Below are 25,122 nucleotides of genomic sequence, written 5' to 3' on the forward strand. Positions count from 1 at the left end.
GGTTTCTAGCCTATACCTCCAAAGCTTGTGGTCCCATTTCCATTCGAGGAGCAAATGATCAAAAGATCATATAAGCCAAGCAGTTTACATGTCCACGGCCCTCTTACATAAACCTAGTCAAAGTCATAGCCCCCAGATTTAGGACTAAGGCTGGTGCTGAACTAGTGTCTGCTTCTATATGTCCCAGTGCAATCCACAAAGTGCACTGAGCCTGCCTCGATCTCTACACCACAAGGAAGCCAAGGGACCATAGGCTGAGGATTCTCTAACGGGAAACCAAAATTTGACTCTTCATGGGGAAGTGAACCTCTTGTACTAAAAAGAGACTATGTTCTAACTGGCTTAATATTGATCAAATATCCCCTTCAGTTCTCTGTGGCTTGTTCTGAGATATACCTTAGAGTGAACCCAATTCTGGAAAATTCTCTTGCTGTAGGCCCCTATTTCTACAAGCTTTTCAAAATATGTCCCTAGCCACTTCCCTGGTAGTCCAGTGATAAAGAATCCGCCTTACAATGCAGGGGACGTGGGCTTGATACCTGGTCAGGGAACTAAGATCCCACATGCCGTGAGGCAACTAAGCCCGCGTGCCACAACTACTGAGCTCACACGCATCAACTATAGCCCACATGCCACAAACTACAGAGCCCACACACCCTGGAGCCTGCACACCACAACTAGAGAGAAGCCCGCGCACCACAACAAAGAGCATGTGCGCTGCAATGAAAAATCCTGCATGCTGCAGGACACGCAATGAAAGACCCGACGCAGCCAAAAATAAAGTAAATAAATAAATAATAAATAAATAAATCTTAAAAAAAAAAGTCCCTAGCCAACATACAAATCTCAAGTGTCTTGGGACTCAATGAAAGGACCCCAAAGAGGAGGGTTTTTCCCTGTAGTATTCTCCATATATTCAGAAATATCTGGTACAAGGCACTGAGTTATAGGAAACTAGTTCATGTGCAAAAGGGGAAGAGAAAACTTAAGGGAGACCTAATCTTAGCTGGGGATCTCTGACAGATTAACAGGGAAGCATAGGGGAGAAAGGGAAGTACTCAACTGGGCAAGTCAGGAGAGAGAAAGAGCTAGATTCAGCCTGCAAGCAAGGGATGCCAAGGGAAAGCCTGTTGCTGGGGTTGGCATTGGAGTCCTAGGCCGCCAGCTCACCCACGCCAGTTGCAAACAGAGATGACCTCTCTGCTCAGACACAAGATCCTTGGAACCCCTATATTCTAATTCTCCATCCAATGAACAGAATCCCCTGCAAAACCCTTTGTCCCCCTATCTCATGTCACCAAGACTAATCTATGTTACCTTCCTACCTATAAAATCTGTCCCTTTCTCTACAACCCTTAGTCTATGCTTCATTATTTCTCACTCAAGCGGCTGTAAAATATTCATCCTCGTCTCTATTCCTCCAGAACCACCTCCCTCTCACCCCTCCCTATTCCCAATCCATTCTTGACAATTTGTTCGAGGGATATCTCTAAAATGTAGATAGATTTTTGTCACTCATTTTCTTAAAATCCTTCCGTGACTGCTCTCAGGAAAAAGCCCATGCTCACTCCCTGGCATATTATCAAAGCTGTTTCTTGACCTGTCCATGTCTAGAGGGATCCAAAGCACCCTGACTCCCTAAGTTTGGTCAAACCGAATCCCTTACACTCACTGAATGTGCCATCCCATTCTTTTTCTTTCCATATGACCCTGTTTAGAGTGCTATCAGAGAGTAAAAACCAGTATGGTGAGGATGCTTAAAACCTCATCAAGGGCTTGTCAGAAAGCAAGACTTGGAACCAAAACAGTAAAAACTACTTTGGTGTCTGTTATGGGTTGAACTATGTTTTCCAAAATCCATGTGTTGAAGTTCTAATTCTCAATACCTCAGAATGTGACCTTGTTTGGAGGCAGGGTCTTTACAGATGTAATCAAGTTAAAGTGAGGTCATTAAGGTGGGTCCTATCCAATATGACTTGTATCCTTATAAAAAAGGAAATTTGGATATGAAGATAGGCATAGAGGAAAAACAGTATGAAGAGACACAGGAAGAAGAAGACCATTCACAAACCAAGGAGACAGAACTGGAGTAGATTCTTCCCTCATGGTCCTCAGAAGAAACTAACCCTGCTAATACCTTGATTTTGGACTTCTAGCTTCCAGAACTGTGAGACGATAAATTTCTGTTGTGTAAGCCGTCTAGTTTGTGGTACGTTGTTATGGCAGCCCTAGCAAATTAATACAGTATTTTTGAACATTACTGATACAATTCTACCAAAAATTTTTAAAAATAAACAATAGAATTAATACTTATTAAGTACCTAAGCGTAATACCAGGCATGATGAAAAGATTTAATCCTTGCCGTTAGGGAGTTCATAACCTAATGGAGGAAATGTTATGATATGAAGCGCTGTTATACCCATATTATGAGAAGTGTTAGAGCTTGTGCTTAGGTGACTGATAGTACCATTCACTGATAAAGGACATACATGAAAGGAGATGGAGGAGAAAGAAAAAACAATGAGCACAGTTTGAACATACTGCATCACGTGCCTGTGAAAATTCTGGTGACAATATCCATGGGCACCTTGTCATAAGTCTGGAGCTCAGGAAAGAGGACTGAGGTAGAGAAAGAAATTTGGGACTCAACAGTGTATGGATAAAAACATGGGTGAGATTATCTAGAGAAGAGAATGCGGTTGAAAACAGAACCCTGGGAATCACCAAGTTTTAAGGGGCAAGCAGAGGAAAAGAAATGCTGTAAGGGAAGCAAAGATGGAGCTGTCCGAAATAAGAAAAGGACTTGGAGGGAGAGATATTGCAAAAGCCAAAAAGGAAGAGTATTTTGGGTAGAAACCAGTCAACAGCTTTTATCTCACTTGTCATAAGAAATGCTCCAGGATGTTGGTTTTCATCCAGAATGCCCTTCCTAACTTACCATCTTTGCCTATTTATGTCTGAATGCCCTCAGGTGTGGACCAAATAAACACATTTCCCTAGCATGCTTGAAGATGACAACCAGCAAAGGGAAACAGAAGCCTACAGAAATGGGGAAGATTATTTGTTATAACTTACCTCTTCCTTCTGGCTTCAAGATGTCTTATTTTATACACTGTGACTGTACTTCAGGACGTGCCTGTTTTGGAATGGTGGTAAATCTCTGCTGCATTGTTTATGGAAAGAACACAACTTGCCACTTACAAGGAGTCATGGATCTCCTTAATGACATATGCTTGTAAACACAGGAAGCAAGTTACCCCTTGATTTCCATCTTTCTAAGCTATTACTTTATTTCTTGAACATTTCCTGATATTTAATAACAATTGTTGACTTAGCACCCTCTGGGAATTCCTCTGACAAGACTTTTCTGACTGCCTTAACTCAAAGGGCTTGCTCCTTACTTTAAAGTCTTATGACAACTATTTTGTTATAAGCATTTATCATTCCCTTTGCAACCAATTACTTACAGCCTTGTAATATCACTTCATACTTTTAAGCAATTTCCCCACAAAACTTTGCTTGACTGTCTAAGTATCAGAAGCTATGTTAGGGATTGTAATTAGTTCCTGACCTCAAGTGCAATCTAGGAAAGGAGTTAAAGCCTACATATATGCAAGGAAAATGCAAGTAGAAAGCAGAAGTAACAAGAAAATAAGTGGCCAGGAATAGGATCTCTGAATCACTGAACTCTTTTTTTACATAAATGTACTAGGCCCTCAAGGCATATTAAACAGAAGATATTCCAGGTGAATATTCACTCTTAATTCTTTTTTTGGGGGGGGAGCACAGGCTCCGGACGCACAGGCTCAGCGGCCATGGCTCACGGGACCAGCCGCTCTGCCGCATGTGGGATCTTCCCGGGCCGGGTGCACAAACCCGCGTCCCCTGCATCGGCAGGCGGACTCTCAACCACTGCGCCTCCAGGGAAGCCTCTTAATTCTTAAGGGTTCAGACTCAAACTCCTGCAAGGCCTCCTACCTTGATAAATCAGGCTGGGCCATAAAGACATCTTGAACAGAAGAACAATTCAAAAGACAAGTCAAGCAGTTTGCAACTTGACCCTTTGCTCCTAGGTCCACATCCTTTACTAGACATCTGAATTTCTCCCTGTGCAGGAGGAGGTACTAAATAGAATATCAAAGGCCCAAATCAGTTTTCTCAACCTGCCTTTTCATGCCCCAGTTTATTCCAACTGCCAGTTTATTCCTCCAGCATTACAACTGGAGTGCCTATTCTTTGGGCCTGGAGTGAGAGGGCAGCCTTTGCAACTCCTAAAGGTTAGCATGAGTGACTAATATGTATCATAAGAGACCCAGGCAAAATGTATGAGAATTTGTAAGTGAAAATATTTGCATCGTTCAAGGTGTTGGTTTGGAAGAGAATCAGGGAACGCTCTGTGAAAGAGGTGATAGCTGAGCTTGATCCTGAAGGATGAATAATATTTGGATATGTGGAAACGGAAGAGAAGAAAAGGCAGACGATACAGGATGAGCAAAGATATGAAAAGGACAAAAAGGAAGGTGTGATGCTGGAAAGGAACGGAAACTAACATATACTGAATGTTAACAACATGCCAGGTCTTGCTCTATATGTGTTATCTTATTTAATCCATATCTATCCACTGAGGCAAATAATATCCAATTCAGAGATGAGAAAACTAAGTTTCTAAGATACTCAGTAACCTGCCTAAACCTAAGGTTACACAGCTAGTAAGTGGTGGAGCCATATTTCAAATTCAGGCTCTTTCTGATTCCAAGGCTCAACTTCTTTCAACTGTATAATGTGGCCTCTGGGTTAACAAGGGTTAGAAAAGTAGGTTGGAAAATCATGATTGGTCATGGATGCCAAGCTAAAAAGTTGAAACTATAATTTAACTACCAGTGTAAAGAAAAATTAATGTTTTTTGAGGGGGGAAAAGCCTTTCATTCATTCATTCAATCATTCACTTATTCACTCACTCACATATCTGTTAAGACTTGCTGGATGCCAGGTATCAGGGATATAAAGTTAAGTAGGCACAGTCCCTATTCTGTATTTCCATGCTCTTTTCATCTAGCTTTTATTTAAGTTATTTATTGAATTATAACATACATACAGAAAAGTACACAAATCAAGAGTACCTTAACGTAAACAGAATTCAGATCAAGGACAGAACATCATCAGAATTCCAGAAGCCCCACTGCACTTATATCTAGTTACTACCAACCCCCTCACCCCAAAATAATCACTACCCTGAAGTCTGACACCACAGATTACTTTTGCCTGTTTCTGAACTTAATATAAAAGGAATCATGTAGTAGATACTCTTTTAAGAAATACAAAATCTTGAGGGCAAATGCTTATACAATTCCAGGACAGTGTGATAAACACTAAAATTGACTGTATATGAAATGCTATAGAAAGATAGAAAAATGAGTATCTAACTCTATCTGGGGACTTTCCAGAAGGCTTCAAAGTATGTGACATCTAAGTTGAACCCTGAGCATAAGCGGTAGCCATGACTAGTGCTCTGTTTTACGAAGATAAATCTGATAGTGGTATACACAATGGATTCCAAGAAAAATAAATAAAAGCAAGGAAACCATTGGGAGAGTAATACACTAGAGTCTAAGCAGTAAAGAAGACCTGAATGCAGAGAGGAACAAAGAGGAGACTGATAAAAGAAATCACAGACAGAAAAAGAGCAAGATCTGGCAAACGATCTAATGTGGGAGGCAAGAGAGGAGGAAGTGACTGAGTGGGTGACTGGCAGAACGATGGTGACTTTCATACAAACAGAGAACAAAGGAAGAGGAATAGGCCCAGGAAGGAAGTTTCAAACATTGGGAAATTGTGGTGACAATAACTAGTAAATAACTAGATATGAAGGGTAGAACCTAAGGAAAAAAGGGAGGGTCAGAAGTATATATTTGGGAATCATCTGCTTAGAAAGGCTAGTTGGAAGTCTACTGGCTGCCTAGCACAGAGGCCAAGATCAGGCACAGTACCGGCCACACGGTAGTTCAATTAATGTACGTCAATTAATGACTCTGGGTTAGAGGCTGAGGAAATGCAGATTTGAGATTAAAAGAGATGCCTTCTGTAGAAAGAAGAGACAGAGACAGACAGGAAAGGAGACAGGCAAGGTAAGAGAGGAAGGAAGAACTGGAAGAACCCAAGAAAATAGGAAGCTACAAGTAGGGAGTTGCAAAAACACTGCGGAATGCTGCAGAGAAAAAATGAGCATAAAGACTGAAGAAAAGTGTCTGATGAAAAAAAGTGTTTAAATATTTAACTGGTAATTACTTCTATCTACTCTCTGGCCTACAAGCTCACAAATGATAAGAAAATGTCTTGCAAATGGCCCAACAGCACCCAGTGGTACCCACTTATTAGCTGGCTTGATTTAAAATGGAATAATTGGGCTTCCCTGGTGGTGCAGTGGTTGAGAATCCGCCTGCCGATCCAGGGGACACGGGTTTGTGCCCCGGTCTGGGAAGATCCCACATGCCGCGGAGCGGCTGGGCCTGCGCGTCCGGAGCCTGTGCTCCACAGCGGGAGAGGCCACAACAGTGAGAGGGTACTGCAAAAAAAAAAAAACAAAAAACACCAGACAGGAGCTCAGTCTGTAAAATCCTCATCTAAGATGGAATAATTATATTAGCTGCTTCCTTTTGGATAACTTTGGCAAAAGAACTTTCTCTTACAGAGCAAGAATTCCTTCACAGCCAGGATCAAATGTTCCCAATCACTGTGTGGTCACATAAGCAGCAAGAGTCAGAGAAAGTAGGAGAAAGCAAGAAGGTCTGCTTTACTTGTTATTTGGAAGCAAGTAATTTTGTACAGAGGTATCAATCAGACTTATTCCATAAAAGTTTACAAAGTACCTCCCTTTATTGACACTATGTCCAGAAAACACCGCCAGCTGGAGCTAAGGCCTGATGCTGGTATCTGACACCCTCCTCGGACTCTAGGTAGGCTAATGATATCACAGCATTTCTCAGAAATGTGCTGATATGCTCCTCAGAAACCGGAGCCAAACTCCAACCTTCAAACAAGCTGCCCCAAATTCCAGTCCCAGATGTGATGTCTTATAATTCACAAAGTTCAGTCACAGCCTAGAGCGAGATCTAAGGTTTATAGAAGACCAATCACTGATATACCCAGATCCAGGCCATAAACGTGTTCAGAATATTTCAGAGGGGGTGGGGAACCTGAGAAATGTTAAGCATTTCTCCTGACAAGTACACAAAAGCAGCTCTTGAAAAATGTTCCCATAGTGCCCAGGGTAGCCTTTGGCCTGCTCCCCTAGACTCCTCAGGCAAGGCCCTCCACTGACACTTTCCTCGCAGGTCCCAGAGAAGCACCAGTACATAGACAGCCTCATCTGAGTGATCCACATGGCAAGTTTTCCCACGAACCCCCATGACATCTGGTAGTCTAGATCCCTGTAAAAGCCTGAAATCCTATGGCACTGGCTCCTTGCCACTTTAACCATCAGAAGCAGTTTCACTGGGTTCCCACTCAGCAGCAAAGGCTCCAGCTGTGATCAGAAACACCTTTGGCAGGTTGCTAAGGCCTAGGCTAAGAAGGTCATGAGAAAGCCCTGGAAACCAACACTTCTGTAATAAGAGGCCCACTGGTGACTTAAGCAATGGTTTATAGAGCTTTGCCCTCAAAAATGCATTTTTCTATGATCTCACCAAAACTCTGTGAGAGGGGACAGTCATTATCCCTAATTTATAACTAAGGAGACTAAGAAATAGGAAGTGCTTTATTCAAGTTCTCTCAGATTTTGAGACTAAGCTACTGCAAGAACCCAGCTCTTTCTATTTCTAGTTGAGCCCTAAATTTTATTAGTAATAGAGATAAGAGTAAACAAATACAAAAGACACTGGGCATCATGAATGGGTCTGCATGTACCAGCCTAGAGAACACATTTCCCACCAACTAGACCTCGGGAAATAAAGACTCACACGTGAGAAACACTGAAGCTTCTGTGCCATCTTCTTCCCCCTTCTGCCTTGTAAAGTATTCATTTGCTAGGGCTGCCATAACATAATACTACAGACTGGTGGTTTAAGGAACAGAAATTTATTCGTACAATTCTGTTGGCTAGAAGTCCAAGACCAAGGTGTTAGCAAGGTTGGTTTCTTCTAAGGCCTCTCTCCTTGGCTTATATAGGTGGCCATCTTCTCTCTGTGTCTTCACATGACCTTTCTTCTGTGTATGTGTGTGTCCTAATCTCTTCTTACAAGGACACCAGTCAGATTTCAGTATGTAGTTTGGATTTTTCATCCAAATTACCTCAATATATCATACCTCTTTAAAGGCCCTATCTCTAAATACAATCACATTCTAAGATACTGGGTGTTACGCCTTTTAACATAGGAGGCAGGGAGCGGGGGACAACTCAGCCCATAAAAGGCAAAAAAGGTAAAATCAGGGTTTTGGTGGCATAGGGAATTTAAAAGGCAGGGGAAGAAAGGAGATAATTCAGAACCAGAAGCCAGGCACCCTGATGTTTTCCTTTCCTTTGTAGAGAGCCTTTGGAATAGAGAAGGAACATTCTATCCAGCTGGTGGCTTTAGAGAAAGAGAACTAAGCCAATCTCAGCTTTCATCCCTGCTCTGGCCTGTTGCCTAACAGACATGGAGTTCATGAGCAGAAGGATCATTTGAGTCCTTTCTGGGTATTTCTGCTCTGTTCACTGCCGATGGGGGTAGGAAAGGTAGAAGGTTTTTATTCATGTGTGAAAGAATACTTAAATCTTAATTTCTTAAGGATATCATTATTACTACCGACTCAGCTTCATCTCTGCAACTTCTTTCTGCCTAAGATTTTAGTTTTTACCAAAACAGTTAAGTTCCAAAGACTGAGCTAGATTGGCACATTAGAAGAACAGAAAAGGAGGGGCTGAGACTATCAGGCTATAGCAAGAACTGGCAGCTCAAGAGCATGCTTTTATTACTAACCAACCAGGCAAGCTTCTCCCACACCCTATAAAAACAAACAACTTCTTTTTGCTTCAGAGGCTCAGGTGATATTGTCAATTTCCCCACAGACATTTAAGAAGCAAGCAAAGAGAGAATTCAGAAAAGGGAAATTAAATAGACATCAGAGAAGATGAGCATTGGGGATGGTTTCTTAGATGTTAAAACAAGGAGTGTGCAGGAGTGTCGAATATTGCAGCAAGGTCCAATAAGATAAAGACTTAAAAACAAGCACAGGATTAGGTAGCGATGAGCTCACTGACTGACCTTCACAAACATAGTTTTAATGAATTGACAATGAAATAATCTGAGACAGACTTTCCTAAAGCACATTCCTTGGAAAATGATTCCTACAGGATGCTTTTCCAAAACAGAGTTTCATAGTCAAAAAAGTTTAACGCTGTGCATTTTTTATTCCCCTCTTGAAGAAACAAAAGAAGCCTAAAAATTTTAAGTTTCTGAGAAGTCCTTTGATAAAGCAATCTATCGGTGTTGCACTCTACTGGAACTCAATGTTTTCCAAATTTCTTTCACCATGAAACTCTTTATCACATGATAAAGAATCTATTAACATTTCTAGAAACTGGAGTCCTGAGAAACACACTTTGAAAAACAGGGTTCTAAGATTATGGTGGTAGATAGTAGTGTTAAGAACCTAGGCTCTGCAGTTAAATAGGTCTAGATTTGAATCTGGTTCTAACTCTTGCCAGCTAGGTGACCCTGGACAAGTTTCTATCTTTCTAAACCTCAGTTTCTTAATCTATAAAATGGGCCTAATAACATAAGCCTAATTCATAGAATTATTGTAGGAATTCAGTTGGGTAATACATGTAAAGCACTGACAATAATAGTATTCAATAATGTGATTACTGGGCTTCCCTGGTGGCACAGTGGTTAAGAATCTGCCTGCCAATGCAGGGGACACTGGTTCAAGCCCTGGCCCAGAAAGATCTCACATGCAACGAAGCAACTAAGCCCGTGTGCCACAACTACTGAGCCTGCTCTCTAGAGCCCGTGAGCCACAACTACTGAGCCCCTGTGCCACAACTACTGAATCCCGCATGCCTAGAGCCTGTGCTCCGCAACAGGAGAAGCCACTGCAATGAGAAGCCCGAGCACCACAGGAAGAGTAGCCCCCGCTCGCCGCAACTAGAGAAAGCCCGCACGCAGCAATGAAGACCTAACACAGCCAAAAATAAAATAAATAAATAATAATTTAAAAAATAATGCAATTACTGTGATGATGATGATGATGACCACAAGGACTATGGAAAGTAATTGAGATTAGAAGGAAAACTGTGATGTACATACTAAAGTTTTCGATGAGTGAACAGGGAGTTATGCAAAAGTTGGGATCTAATTTCAACAAGGAAGGTGGGTGTGAGAACGGCTTATGCAAGGATCTAGTAATGGCCTCAAAGTGGCAGAGAGAGCCAGAGAAAACCAAGCCTCACTCCTGACCCAGAAATACATGGGGCATTAAAAAAAGGCACAGTCTTCATACAAAAGGGTTTTAGCGAACTGCCATGTTTCAGCCAGTAGAAAATGTATCTGTTCTGGTCTCAGATATCAGGTAAGGACTCCAAGGTTTGCCAAAGGACAGAAGGGGCCCAGAGGTCTCTTGTCCAAGAGAGGTCTGTCTGGTTTGTGAAACAGTAGTAGGGCCTTTTCTTAGGTAGGGCTTACCATAAAGTTTGAAGTGGGCTGCTAAAAACTGTGGTTAAGAGAGGTCTGAAAGTATTGGGGCTTACTACAGGATTTGTATTGCGACACTGTGGTAGTAGCAAAATATTAGAAACAACTTAAAGATCCATCAACAGAGAACAGAGTGTACAAATTATAATACATCTACAGAAGGAAGTACTATGCAGCTATTAAAAGACTGCAGTAGCTCTATTTGTAATAAGGAAAAATCTCCAAGATGTAGCAGTAAATGAATAAAAGGTGAAGGACAATGTGTATAATATACACACGCACACATGTGCACACACACATGCTTATAAATGCACAGCTTACCTCTGGACTGATTCATAAGACACAGGTAACAATGAGATGGGGGAGGTGGGGACTAGAGGCCTGGAGTCTGAAGTAGGAGGGAAACTTTGCATTATACGTATCTTTTTTATATAATTTTATATTTTTACATTTCTTACTTATTCGAATCATTCTTTAGTGTTTTTTGTTTTTAAAATGTTACAGTAGCAATGGTTAGGGAGAAGGCTGAGAGACTGTAAGAAAAAGGAGGGATAACTGTGGTCTCCACAAGGGCAATGAGCTGAGGTAGTAGAAGTTAAGACAGGCAGCCATGATCAGATCAAAATCCTGGAGTTTAAAATTATAGAAAGAGGGCTTCCCTGGTGGCGCAGTGGTTGGGAGTCCGCCTGCCGATGCAGGGGATGCGGGTTCGTGCCCCAGTCTGGAAGGATCCCACATGCCGCGGAGCGGCTGGGCCCGCAAGCCATGGCTGCTGAGCCTGCGCGTCCAGAGCCTGTGCCCCGCAATGGGAGAGGCCACAACAGTGAGAGGCGCGCGTACCGCAAAAAAAAATTTTTTTAAATTATAGAAAGAGTGCTTTCCTTGTGCAACTAAGCCTAAGACATGGGGTCCTCAAGGGCCCTCCCTTATTTTCCCAAGGGGAATTCATTTTTTAGGGCTTCAATAGTAGCACAAGACAGACATCTCTTTGCCTGGGAGAGAGTCACAAGTAAGAACAGAACTTGCACGAGACAGCTGATTCGTTCTATCTTAATGATCTTTCTTGAGAAAATGCTGATCCATCTCAAGCTAACTGGCTGCAATCTTGGCTCTCCTGGGATGGCTCCATTTAAACACGTACTTTTTTTCTTTTTTAACATCTTTATTGGAGTATAATTGCTTTACAATGGTGTGTTAGTTTCTGCTGTATAACAAAGTGAATCAGCTATACATATACATACATCCCCATATCCCCTTCCTCTTGCGTCTCCCTCCCACCCTCCCTATCACCCCTCCAGGTGGTCACAAAGCACTGAGCTGATCTGTGTGCTATGCGGCTGCTTCCCACTAGCTATCTATTTTACATTTGGTAGTAAACATGTACTTCTAATCTATTTGCTCAGTTCCATCTCTTCTTACTGACTCTCCTCCGTCAGCTTTCTTTAGCAACCTAAGAGCTTCTGCCAAGGCTTCTTCATGGCCTACCTCCATGCCTTCTCCTTCACTGTCCCTTCCACCTGGAACACCCACCCACCTGCTGCCACTGCAGTCTCCGTTTCTAGAGCTAAAAAGTCTCACCTCCTCCCCCAGATTTTTCTGCAGCTAAGCCAAATAAGGTACAGAATCGCATCCATTCCACCCACACTACCAACATTACTACCTCAACAGCATTAGCAATGTCAGACACTCATTAAGGACATATGGCCAAGTACTCAGCCAGTCCATATACAGAGATGACCTATATGACCTCTTCCCTTAAGTTGCTGACAATCTTACAGGAATGGCATAAGGGTAGCTAGGTTTGTACGGCACTTACTCAAAGTCTGTTGAATGCACTATCAGCTAAAGAAGTATAAATGACCTATAAACTTATGGGAAATATTCAAATCACAAATAATCAAAGAAATGCAAATTAAAACAATGGGATACCATCCTTCTGCCAAATTGGCAAAAAATTTCTAAAATGATAATACTCAGACATCTAAATATTGAAAGTACAAATTGGAAAAACCTTTCTGAAGACACATGTAGAAGTTTATCACAAGGCTTTAAAAGGTATATACGTGTTTTTTTAAACATCTTTATTGGAGTATAATTGCTTTACAATGGTGTGTTAGTTTCTGCTGTATAACAAAGTGAATCAGCTAAACATATACATATATCCCCATATCTCCTTCCTCTTGCGTCTCCCTCCCACCCTCCCTATCCCACCCCTCTAGGTGGTCACAGAGCACTGAGCTGATCTCCCTGTGCTATGTGGCTGCTTCCCACTAGCTATCTATTTTACATTTGGTAGTGTATATATGTCCATGCCACTCTCTCACTCCGTCCCAGCTTACCCTTCCCCCACCCTGTGTCAAGTCCATTCTCTACGTCTGCGCCTTTATTCCTGTCCCTAGGTTCTTCACAACCTTCTTTTTTTTTTTTAGATTCCATATATATGTGTTAGCATATGGTATTTGTTTTTCTCTTTCTGACTTACTTCACTCTGTATGACAGACTCTAGGTCCATCCATAAAAGGTATATACTTTTTTTTTTTTTTTTCGGTACGCGGGCCTCTCACTGCTGTGGCCTCTCCCATTGCGGAGCACAGGCTCCGGACGCGCAGGCTCAGCGGCCATGGCCCACGGGCCCAGCCACTCCGCGGCACGGGGGATCCTCCCGGACCGGGGCACGAACCCGCGTCCCCTGCATCGGCAGGCGGACTCTCAACTGCTGCGCCACCAGGGAAGCCCCATAAAAGGTATATACTTTTAAACTCAGCAACTTATTTGAATATACTTTGAGAAAGCTAAGTTAAAGAACTAATCAGAAATGAAAAGAAACTTATGCATAATGATACTCATCATAATATTATTTACAACAGTAAAGAAATAAGAGGAATTGTTAAGGAACATCTATCAATACATGATGGAATACTGTAATCTATTAATAATCATTAAATCATGCTTTCAAAAAATATTTAATAGCCCAGAATAAAGCTCGCAAAACAATGCCTAAGTGAGAAAAATTCTAAGTCCACACACAGTATTGTCCAAACTCAGTAACTTTATATTAATGTATATATAAATTATACAACATAGCTAATGTTAATAGTTAATATTTTGTTGTTATTGGCTTTAGGCGCTAGGCCTTGGGAAACTTTTTTTAAAGAAATAATTAAGAGAAGATAAAGAAGTACATGGAGACTTCTGTGGAAATGCTAATGGGCTTTTCTGACGTCTTAAGCATCCATAAAAGATTGGCTAAACACTCTGTCAGGTTCTATATTGGGCTCTAGAACACCAGCAATAAAAACCATAGCCCTGGCATTCAAGGATCTTACAAGTACACGGGAAAGATGTAACAGTAAACAAGTAACTCCATTAAATGCCAATTTAGCAAAAGTACAGTGTCTCCCCTTATCCTGGGACTGTGTTCCAAGACCCCCAGTGGATTCCTGTATATATATATACATATAAAGTTTATGTATAAAGTTTAGCTTATAGATTATGCAGAGTTAGAGATTAACAACAATAATTAATAAGATAGAACAATTGTAACACTAGAGCTGTCCCTCAGTATCCACAGAGGATTGATTCTAGGACCCACCACGAATACCAAAATCCAGGGATGCTCAGGTCCCATAGTTGGCCTTCAGTATTCAAGGTTCTGCATCTGCAGATTCAACCAACCAGAGATTGCATAGGACTGTAGTGTTTATTTTTAAAAACCCACATATAAGTGGACCCGTGAAGTTCAAACCCATTTTCTTCAAGGGTAAATTGTATACTGTAATAAAAGCTATGTGAATGTGGTCTCTCTCTCTCACACAAAATACCTTATTGTAAAAACTTAATGCTTTTTCCATTTTAACTAAGCACTTATCACACACTGTGGCCATAACTCTTTCAGTTTGTGGTATGACAGCAAAATTAGCATGAATTTCTTTTTCCTTTTTTGCAATTTCATGGATAGAAGATTCATCCTTACTATAGATCTTAGCAACTTCAGCATGTGATTTTTTTCTTTCCTTATTAAATCAATAACTTTCACCATTTCACTTAAAGGAAGCACTTTACAGCTTCTCTTTCGTATATATGAATTGCCAGACATATACACACTACTATACATAAAAGATAACTAGTAAGAACCTACTGTATAGCACAGGGAACTCTATTCGGTGCTCTGTAATGACCTATATGGGAATGGAGTCTAGAGGAGAGTGCATATATGTGTATGTATGGCTGATTCACTTTGCTGTACAGCAGAAACTAACACAACATTGTAAGTCAACTATACTCCAGTGAAAAAATTAAAAAAAAAAAAAGAGGAAAGGTAAAAAAACCAAAATGAATTGCCAGCATCATCACTCCTGCACTTTGGGGCCATTATTAAGTAAAATAAGGGTTACTTGATCATAAGCACTGCCATCTTGTGACAGTCGATCTAAGAACTGAGATGGCCAATAAGTGTTTAATGGGCTAGACAAAGGGATGATTCACATCCAGGGTGACATGGAGTAGGACAGCACAAGATTTTATCACACTACTCAGAGCTGCATTCAACTTAAAACTTAAGAACTGTTTATTTCTGGGGACTTCCCTGGTGGTCCAGTGGGGTAAGACTCCATGCTCCCAATGCAGGAGGCCCAGGTTCAATCCCTGATTGGGGAACTGGATCCCGCATGCTGCAACTAAGAAGTCCGAATGCTGCAACTAAGATCCCGTGTGCCACAACTAAGACCCAGTGCAGCCTAAATAAATAAATATTTTTTTAAAAAAAGAATTGTTTATTTCTGGAACTTTCCATTTAATATTTTTGGACGGGGGTTGACTACAGGTAACCGAAACTGCACAAAGCGAAACCATGGATACAGCGAGGGACTACTGTATGCACAGAGTCTGGAAGCTTTACCCAAAAAACTGACACCTGACTGGATTTAAAAGATGTGAATGAAAAGTTAGCCATGTGGAGAAGGAAAAAGAGTATATTCTATGCATGGAAACAGCGAGTGTTTGAACAAAAAATTTTACATGTTGGAAGTGTTGACTAAACAGAGTAGCAGAAAGAAGTAAAACTGGAAAGGCATATAGGGTCTGTATCAGTGCCTTTCAAATTCTTTTTGCGAAGGATCTGGTTTTTTATTACTAATATGTCATGGACTGATATTTTTGGTCTATACCCCATTCAATGAGACAAGGCCAGGGATCATGTGCTTGATGTCATGGCAATCCAAATTGCCTCTAAATGCTCCCTTTCAACTTCAGCACTTATTTCATCAAAGACTAGAACCAAACAGTTCCTGGACTGGGCTTGTCCATGGACAACAATGTGAGTCACACTGAGCTAGATCAAAAGATTTTATTATATCATGAAGACACTGTGCAGGAATTGAAGTATATATATATATATATTTTACTTTCCTCTTTTTAAATCACAGTTCTACTAGATAATTTACAATCCTAAGAGAAAGGTAGTATTTTCTCCCCATTTTCTGGATTAGGAAAATCTGGCTTATTAAGGTCAAAAAACTTTATTATAATGGTACACTGAGAAAAAAATATTAGCAACTCACACCACAGGCAAGAATTTCCCTAAAACAGTAAAAAGCTCCTAGGAATCAAAAGCTCAATAGAAAAGTGGACAAAGAATATAAATAGACTGTTCACAGAAAAGTAATAGCCTTTACTTATATGAAACATGCTTAACTTTACCAATAATAAGATATGCGAATTTAAACTCTACTGAGAAACCATTGCCTAGAAGACTAGCAAAAATCCAAAAGCTTAACAAGTCACTCTATTGGTGCGTCCGGGAAGTAAAAAGTACCCTCATGACGTTACTAGTAAGAGTATACGTTGGTGATGGTACTGGCACAAGAACAGAAATATAGATCAATGGAACAGGATAGAAAGCCCAGAGATAAACCCACACACCTATGGTCAACTAATCTATGACAAAGGAGGCAAGGATATACAGTGGAGAAAAGACAGCCTCTTCAAAGAGTGGTGCTCGGAAAACTGGACAGCTACATGTAAAAGAATGAAATTAGAACAGTTTCTAACACCATACACAAAAATAAACTCAAAATGGATTAAAGACCTAAATGTAAGGCCAGACACTCTAAAACTCTTAGAGGAAAACAAAGGCAGAACACTCTATGACATAAATCACAGCAAGATCCTTTTTGACCCACTTCCTAGAGAAATGGAAATAAAAACAAAAATAAACAAATGGGACCTAATGAAACTTAAAAGCTTTTGCACAGCAAAGGAAACCATAAATAAGACAAAAAGACAACCCTCAGAATGGGAGAAAATATTTGCAAATGAAGCAACTGACAAAGGATTAATCTCCAAAATATGCAAGCAGCTCATGCAGCTCAATATCAAAAAAATAAACAACCCAATCCAAAAATGGACAGAAGACCTAAATAGACATTTCTCCAAGGAAGATATACAGACGGCTAACAAACATATGAAAGGATTCTCAACATCACTAATCATTAGAGAAATGCAAATCAAAACTACAATGAGGTACCACCTCACACCAGTCAGAATGGCCATCATCAAAAAATCTACAAACAATAAATGCTGGAGAGGGTGTGGAGAAAAGGGAACCCTCTTGCACTGTTGGTGGGAATGTAAATTGATACAGCCACTATGGAGAATAGTATGCAGGTTCCTTAAAAAACTAAAAATAGAACTACCATACGACCCAGCAATCCCACTACTGGGCATATACCCTGAGAAAACCATGTTCAAAAGAGTCATGCATCCCAATGTTCATTGCAGCTCTATTTACAATAGCCAGGACATGGAAGCAACCTAAGTGTCCGTCAACAATGAATGGATAAAGAAGATGTGGCACATGTATATAATGGAATATTACTCAGCTATAAAAAGAAATGAAATTGAGTTATTTGTAGTGAGCTGGATGGATCTAGAGTCTGTCATACAGAGTGAAGTAAGTCAGAAAGAGAAAAACAAATACCGAATGCTAACATATTCACTTTAAATGCTAACTGATTCACCTTGTTATACAGCAGAAACTAACACAACATTGTAAAGCAATTATACTCCAATAAAGATGTTTTAAAAAAAAAAGAGTATATGTTGGTGGAAGGCAGATACCCTTTAGAATAATCATTAACGCTTTTCACAAATATCCTTCCCTATCTGTTTCAAGGTATACTGTACCATTTGCTTGAAGTTAGACATGGTTATGTAATTTGCTTTAGCCAGGGAAATGTGAGCAAAAGTGACATACTGTGTCTTGGGGCAGAAGTTTTAAGAGCGAGAATGCAATCTCCTATGTTCTCTCTCATTTGTTATTTTTTCTTTCCCTCTACCACCAACATTGGCAATGTTCTAGAATCTGGCTGATCCCTTAGCCTGGGTTGCAGAGACGATAACTTGAAGCAGAACTCTTCAACATACAGGATGATAAGCAGCATGAGCAAAATAAACCTTTGTTGTTTTAAGCCACTGATAAATGGTGAGCAGTATTTACTAAAATTACAAATGCATATCCCCTCAGATATACTTGCACACAGCAAAATGACATACATAAAAGGTAATCATTTGCAACATGGTTTATTACAGCAAATGACCAGAAACAACCAAATGAACATCAACAGAAGACTAGTTAAATACTTGCAGTACATTCATACAGTGAAATATTATGCACCTGTTTAAAAAGAAAAACATTCTCTTAGAGCTAATATGGAAGAATCTCCAAGTGAAAAAGCAAGATGTTCCCAGTGTGTATAGTATGCCATGTTTTTGTTTCTAAAAAAAAGGGGGGGATTAGAAAATACATTCATATTTACTTACACCTATAAGGAAATTCTATAATAATAAGAAACTAACAAAAATTATCTCAGGGCAGATAGGTGGAACTTCCAATTACTCAGAAAAAAGAAAATTCTTGGTGCCATACTTAACTTCTTACTGTCTCGCAACCTCAATCAATCTGTCAGCAAATCTCATCTTAAGTAAAAATGGTATGCTTCTGCCTCTATCTTAAAGTGCTATCAGATCTGTCTTTAAACTCTGGCTTATCTTCCTCCTCTTGGGCACATCTAATCAACTTCCAGTTACATGACCTGTGTTAAGAATATATTTGCTGTTGTTCTGGTATTCAATTAAGTTGCAATGGTTTTTGGTTACTCTTAAATAAACCATGCTTTTCTCTAAATGATCCCAAGCTTTGGCAACTGTTTTTAGCTATTCTTTTTGAGAGACTCTGAGCTGCCTCTTAAAAAGTCATAACAAACTGCTCCAATATATTCTTGTTTTTCTCATTCAGACCTTTTCTTCTACATGAAGTTATTTTACTTTCATTTATTATAAGAATTATAAGACCCTTACGCTGAAAAATTAGAAATAAAAAATTGATGGGAAATCTCTTCCTTATAGTAGTATGCCAACTAATGAATGTAGAAAGGATCATGGAAATAGAAAGATACCATTTGGCAACCACCGTTATTGGTGGTAGATTCAGACAGGAGTCATACATGGATACTTAGCCTGTACATGGAGGTTTGATGAGGAACAAGACACTGGCATGGTCTCAGAGTATTGTACCACAGAACACTTACCAATTACAAAAGGAAAAATGGTGTCGCAACAGTAGAGAAACCTGGCTGATACAAACATAACTAGGTGATTTTTTTTTTTGGCTATGCCATGTGGCATGCGGGATCTTAGTTTCCCGACCAGGGATCAAATCAGTGCCCCCTGCATTGGGAGCACGAAGTCTTAACCACTGGACTGCCAGGGAAGTTCCTTAACTAGGTGATTAAAGGTAACATTACAGGGGGTAGGACAGGTTGACAACATGTACTTTCTGATGCAGTTCACTAAAATGAGTTCAACATCATTTTTGTGTAATCCCTGCCAAGAAAGTATGGCCTGAGTCTGGACATGAGGAAACACTGGATGGACCCAAAATGAAGAATATGTTACCAAATGAAAGGCCTGTACTATCTATTGAAGATGCGAAAGACTGAGGAACTGTTCCAGATTAAGGGAGATTAAGAGACATGACTGCTAAATGCAACATGTCAGCCTGGATTGTATCCTGGACCAGAAAAGAGACATTGTTGAGACAGTTGGCAAAATTTGCATGGGGACTTGATGAAAGTATTGTCATTGTTGATTTCTTGATTTGGATAGTTATATTGTGGTTATACTGGAGAGTAGCCTTGTTCTTGGAAAATACAAACAGGAGAACATCATGCCTCCAACCTCCTCTCAAATGGTTCAGAAAAAAGATTAATCATAACGGATGGAGGGCAATGAAGCAAAAATGTTGTAAAATGTCAACAACGGAGGCATCTTGGTGAGGAGGATATGGGAGTTCTTTACTATTTTGGCAACTTTTTTCTAAGTTTGAAATTATTTCAAAATAAATTACTTTTTAAGTGTGTTTACACATGTGAACATGCTTGCATTTTTAGTATCTGCCAGGTATTATACTACGGACAGCCACCTGTCATCATTTAAAAATCTCCTTTCACTAACACAACATTGTAAAGCAATTATCCTCCAATAAAGATGTAAAAATAAATAAATAAATAAAATAAAAACCTCCTTTCTGCCTGAAAAGTGACTACTGACACACAGATAAGGACACTTCAAACTTGCAATGCTGCAAATGAAAAATATTTCTATTTTTACTTTTTTACACTGTTTTAGATATTAATGTGTTGATGTTTGGGGCCTTAAATTAGGGGAGCCCGTAGAAACTTCTGAACACTAAATTTCTGAGTAAAATTTCTGGCCCCGTAAAGGTCAGCCAGTGGTACTCGAACTGGCTTGCCAAGGGAAACAACAACTAATCCTAAGAGGCCCTGAAATAGTCTTCTATCCTAAACTCAAAATAAATGGCCTCATAGGTGATAATGGTACTGAAAATAGCATTTAATTTTACTTTCAGGCTCTTAACCCACTAGGTCTACTTGATTTCCATTAATCAGCATAGAGGGAAGCCAATGGCTACCTGCCCATCTCTTAAGGCTCTAGCTTACTTGTCATGCATTCCCAGAAGCACACTGTAAGATGACTAATCATTGACTGCTTCTTCAGCACCATATGTCTCCCAATTTCAAAGGAAAAACTGTCCCAACTAGAACCAGAACAACAGATTTCCTACCTCCTGTAGCTGGAGTCGAACCTTGGTAACTGCTCGGATCCAGTGTGCTCTGGCTTGGGTAAATGGCGAAGATGCACTCTCCTCGGGAACACTTGTAACAGAGAAAAGAATGTTCCTTAAAAATCAGCCCAGGCCACAAGATGACAGTGCTCAAGGCAAAACTGCCAAATACCTAAAATTAAAAGGTTTGTTGTATTCATGCCTATACTTATCTAGTGATTCAAGCCACTAAAACAGCATAGTCCTGAATATCCAATGTGAAAAAAATTCCTAAAATGACAAGTCCTTTTAGCTTTTCATCTGTTCCCTCTTTTCTTCCCACTTTTCCACTCACCTGATGAGGCAGCTCATTGGGACAGTCAGGGATCAGGATACCAGAAGCATTGGCAAGGGCCCTAAGTCAATGACTAACATAGAAACCATGCAGAGAGGTGTAGAGTAACCCTCTCCCCCTACCTCTCAAGACCACCAGTCTCCCTTGAGGGTTCTACATAGCATCCTTAGGGCAGAATTTTGTTCCTGCAAAGCATTCCTGCTCCACTAAGCATTTTGGAAGGCTTTCCAATTCCTAGACTACATCAAAGTGCTAAGAAAAAAGGCAGAGCCCTTGTCCTGCTATGATCTTGTTCCTTGAGCTGCCTCAGGACCACCTTCAGCGAAAGGAACAATAAATATAACAAAGTAGCTTTGAGACAGAAACAATACCCTGTATTAGAACAAATCATCATCATCTTAACTGTGGAATAGTGGTTAATTCTTTGTGATGATGCTTCTCCTCTCTCTCACTGGGGTCTACTGACAAGGCAGTAAAAAAGGACCCACCATCTAGACACATAAAATATATGCTAGGCTCTGATGCCACCTAACTGGTTCAATTGTTTTAAAACATTTGTGGGCACTTCTGAAACTGGCCTGGACGTCACTTGCACAGCTAGGATCTGGGAGGACAGAGCCATTAGAGAAGGCCAGGCACCTTCTGCTGCTCGACCAAAAACTCTACCCAGACAACAGTATCTTTAAAGTCCAAGGTCGACAAAGAGCTATCTTTCAGTGGGTCGTCAATCCAGTAAAAAAGCTGGTCCAGAACTCAGTCTCCCTGATGTCTTGTCTACTAGATGAGCCACCAGAGATGATTAAAAATCAGGAAAACAAACAGAAAATAAGTTTCTACCTTCAAGTGGTGGAGTAGAGGCATCAACCATTCTCTAACTTTTACCACATAATCAGCATTCACTGCTCTGATCTTCCCATGACCTTGAAATTTGAGAATTTAAGTCACACCTAGCCCTTATCACTCTACCCCAGTGGTTTTCAACTAGGGACAGTTTTGCCCCTCAGGAGAAATCTGACAATATCTGGAGACATTTTTGGTTGTCACACTGAGAGTTGCTCCAGGCATCTAGTGTGCAGAGGCTAAGGATGCTACTAAAATCCTGCAATGCATACAACAGCTCCCCGTAACAAAGCATTATCTGGCTAAAAATGTCAACAGTGCTAAGAATGAGAAACCCTGCTCTGCCCCAACCTATCAGCAGCTCACTGACCAATTTAGCTCAATAAGAACAATACTCAAACTCTGTACTAAGCCTCATTATGTGACTGTTAAAAGGACAAGTTTAAAATTTTTCTCCTTATGGGTACCAACTGCCAGACATACTGCTAGGCCCCAGGGAGACAGAAGGGTGGGTTAGATCTGGCTTCTAGACCAATTCTTTAACTCTTTCCCAGTTTTGTCAGCCAGGGAAAAAACAAAACAAAAGAAAAAAATAATGTTCACAAAAGAAATTTAAACATTAATCGGGTGGGAAGCCTATTTCATTCAAAGCAGCTCCTCTGAATGAAATGACCTGCAAGGCTCAGGTCAGTTCCAGACTCAAAGGCTGTCATATGTGGGGTCAACTAGTGAGCCAAGAACTGCAGACTCTAGAAGGCCTGGTACACTGCAGTTAAAATGTTCTTCAGAGATCCTCAAAATACATTGGAAATTACACCAAAAAGCAAAGGAAGCAGTGCAGAGCTAAGCCTCAGTATCCTGATCACAACCACACCCAGCTGCAGGGAAACAAACAAAAAGCAACTGCATTCTGTTCAACAATACCATAGGGCAGGTACTGAGGAAACCATGTGAGCTCCTCAAGGTAGCCATCACCTACCTCTCCTGGGGGCCTAGGATGTGGTCTCTGTGTAGCACCAGATCTGGGGGTGGAGGGGTTGTAGCATCTTCTTTCGTCTCCTTGTGTTCACATGCTCCTCCCTTCTCCTCTTCACGTGCCACCTCCAAGGCTTTCTCTTGTTCTGCAAAACCTACTTGGCTGTCTCTGGAGAAGCTGCCAGAGCTGTGGCAGGAATGAATCAAGTCCCTCTCCCGGCGGTCATCATCTTGTTCGTGACACTGGTCTAGTTCACTCAGCTGAGAGCTTCCTTGACTCACGTTACAGGAGGAGCCATACCTACTACTGCTGGTGGGGCTGTGAGAATGAGAGGAAGACACATCAGTAAATACATACAAACTAAGGATCAGAACAAAGTAATGGATAAATCCAGGAAATAATGATTCTATCAGTGGCAAGGATCACAAACAGGAGGTTCCTGGGAAGAGAGGACCAAAGTTCACAATCTAGAAGAACTAGTCTCTGTTCAGCAAAATCACAACAGGAAAAATAACACAACATGCTGGGTTCTCCAATAGCACTTAACCTCAACCCTGCAGTTGACTTTGAAGAATTCTTTATCTTAACATGCTATTCTGTAAGTAGGGTTAAGAATTATTAAAATAGTCTGTTTATGCCTAAAATTCTCTACTCGGACTTCTTAAAAAACTTGTCCAGTGGCTGTGATTAAAGTTTTCTAATTTCCACAGAATAAAATGGATGGATGAACTCTACTCCCTTTTTCTACTACCTATTAAATTGAGATCCCCTTTTCTTCCTCTCCAATTGTAAATGTAAATGTGTGTTCCTCAGAATGAGCAAAGGAGAGTGAACATGTTCCTTCAATTATCTCTCAGCCATCTGTATGAGGTAATGGAAGCCACTGGGAAATGGAGGATAGGACCAAGAAATTCCTCAGGGGAATGGTCTCATCAACATGGATGTTACAGTGGTATCCCTGGCAGCACAGCGAATGTCCCAAAGATGAACCTGCCCACCTATAACTGAGTTGCTCTCAGGACATGGCTCAGTTTCGGGCAAAGTGGACACAGTTCAACTCCAAGATCTGAGTCAGGGCCATATTAATGCATTTCTGTACCTGAAGAGAGGCCAGCCTAACCCTCTCTCAACCACCTGAATTCCCATACCCGGAAAGGAAATTTGTTCCCCTGGTATAAGAGGCAGCAGCTATAGCAAATGTGGCAGTGAATCGTGACCAGAAAGAATACTATTCAAAGTTACTCCCTTAAGCCGTATACTGAATTTGGGGGATTCAGTCCTATTCAAAATGGAGGGACTTGGGGATGATCTATCAATATAAGATCTATCCTAGCCCATTTGGATAGTTCCATCCCAAGTCAGAGGCCCTTCGTTTTACTTCTGGTATTCTGCTGGAAAGCCTCTGTGCAAAAGGACAAGGAATTTCCTTGCCAAAGAGTCAAGCTTTAACTAAAGGGCTTATGTTTACTCTTGGCCAAATGAAGATAAATCATTATTGTTTTCCAGTGATATTTTCCCTATGATTCCTCCCAATTATCTGGTATTTCCAGGCTGATTTCTGATTCTTCATCCCATGCAGGATAGGTACCAAGCCACTGTTCTGAGTAGTTCCCAGCACACATATACACATGAACATGTATGAGCACATACTCACATAACCTCCAAAGTACTTGACCAGCCTCTTTGGACTGGTTTGGGCCAGCGTTCAAGGCAGCATTCTTAAAATGCCCTGTATGGTGCTTCTTCTTAGGGGAAATAATAGTATCCTTTGCAGGTGGACCCTGCACAATGATCCAGACTGAATAACTACAGCAAACGATAGCCCTGAGCTCCTGTGAGACTGTACTGAAAGCACTTATCAGACACCAGTCTCATGGGTAGTAAAATGCAGAGACTGGAAGAAGCTGTGCGAATCCATACGGAATATATATAGTATAGATTATTCCAAGCCATGCTTTGCATTTTGTATTTTACTTAATACCCTCATTGCCACTGGAGAAAGCATCTTAGAAGACTTGGAAAAGCAAAGCAAAGTAGGTCTCTCCTAGCTATTACAGATATAAGTGCCAAAGGCCCAAGGAAGCATTCTAGCCTATCATGTGGTTGTAATTAATATATGCCACTCAGTGACTTGCTGCCTCTTCTTGCCCTCCCTTCTCCATT

At 40.7% G+C, this 25,122-nt stretch overlaps 1 protein-coding gene across 5 annotated transcripts in view; it reads right to left on the reverse strand.

Annotated features, from left to right (window-relative positions):
* UNC13B (unc-13 homolog B) overlaps nt 1–25,122 on the reverse strand; it is a 223,120-nt gene that overhangs the window by 70,760 nt on the left and 127,238 nt on the right. For all 5 annotated transcript variants that reach the window (XM_060154897.1, XM_060154895.1, XM_060154900.1 and 2 more), the window contains 2 exons: nt 22,963–23,277; nt 20,810–20,900 (listed from right to left, as the gene is read on the reverse strand). In XM_060154897.1, the coding sequence (XP_060010880.1) occupies nt 20,810–20,900; nt 22,963–23,277 (406 nt within the window). The remainder of the gene's footprint in view (nt 1–20,809; nt 20,901–22,962; nt 23,278–25,122) is intronic.

This window comes from Lagenorhynchus albirostris, chromosome 7 (assembly GCF_949774975.1).
Source record: "Lagenorhynchus albirostris chromosome 7, mLagAlb1.1, whole genome shotgun sequence".
Taxonomy (NCBI): Eukaryota; Metazoa; Chordata; class Mammalia; order Artiodactyla; family Delphinidae; genus Lagenorhynchus; species Lagenorhynchus albirostris.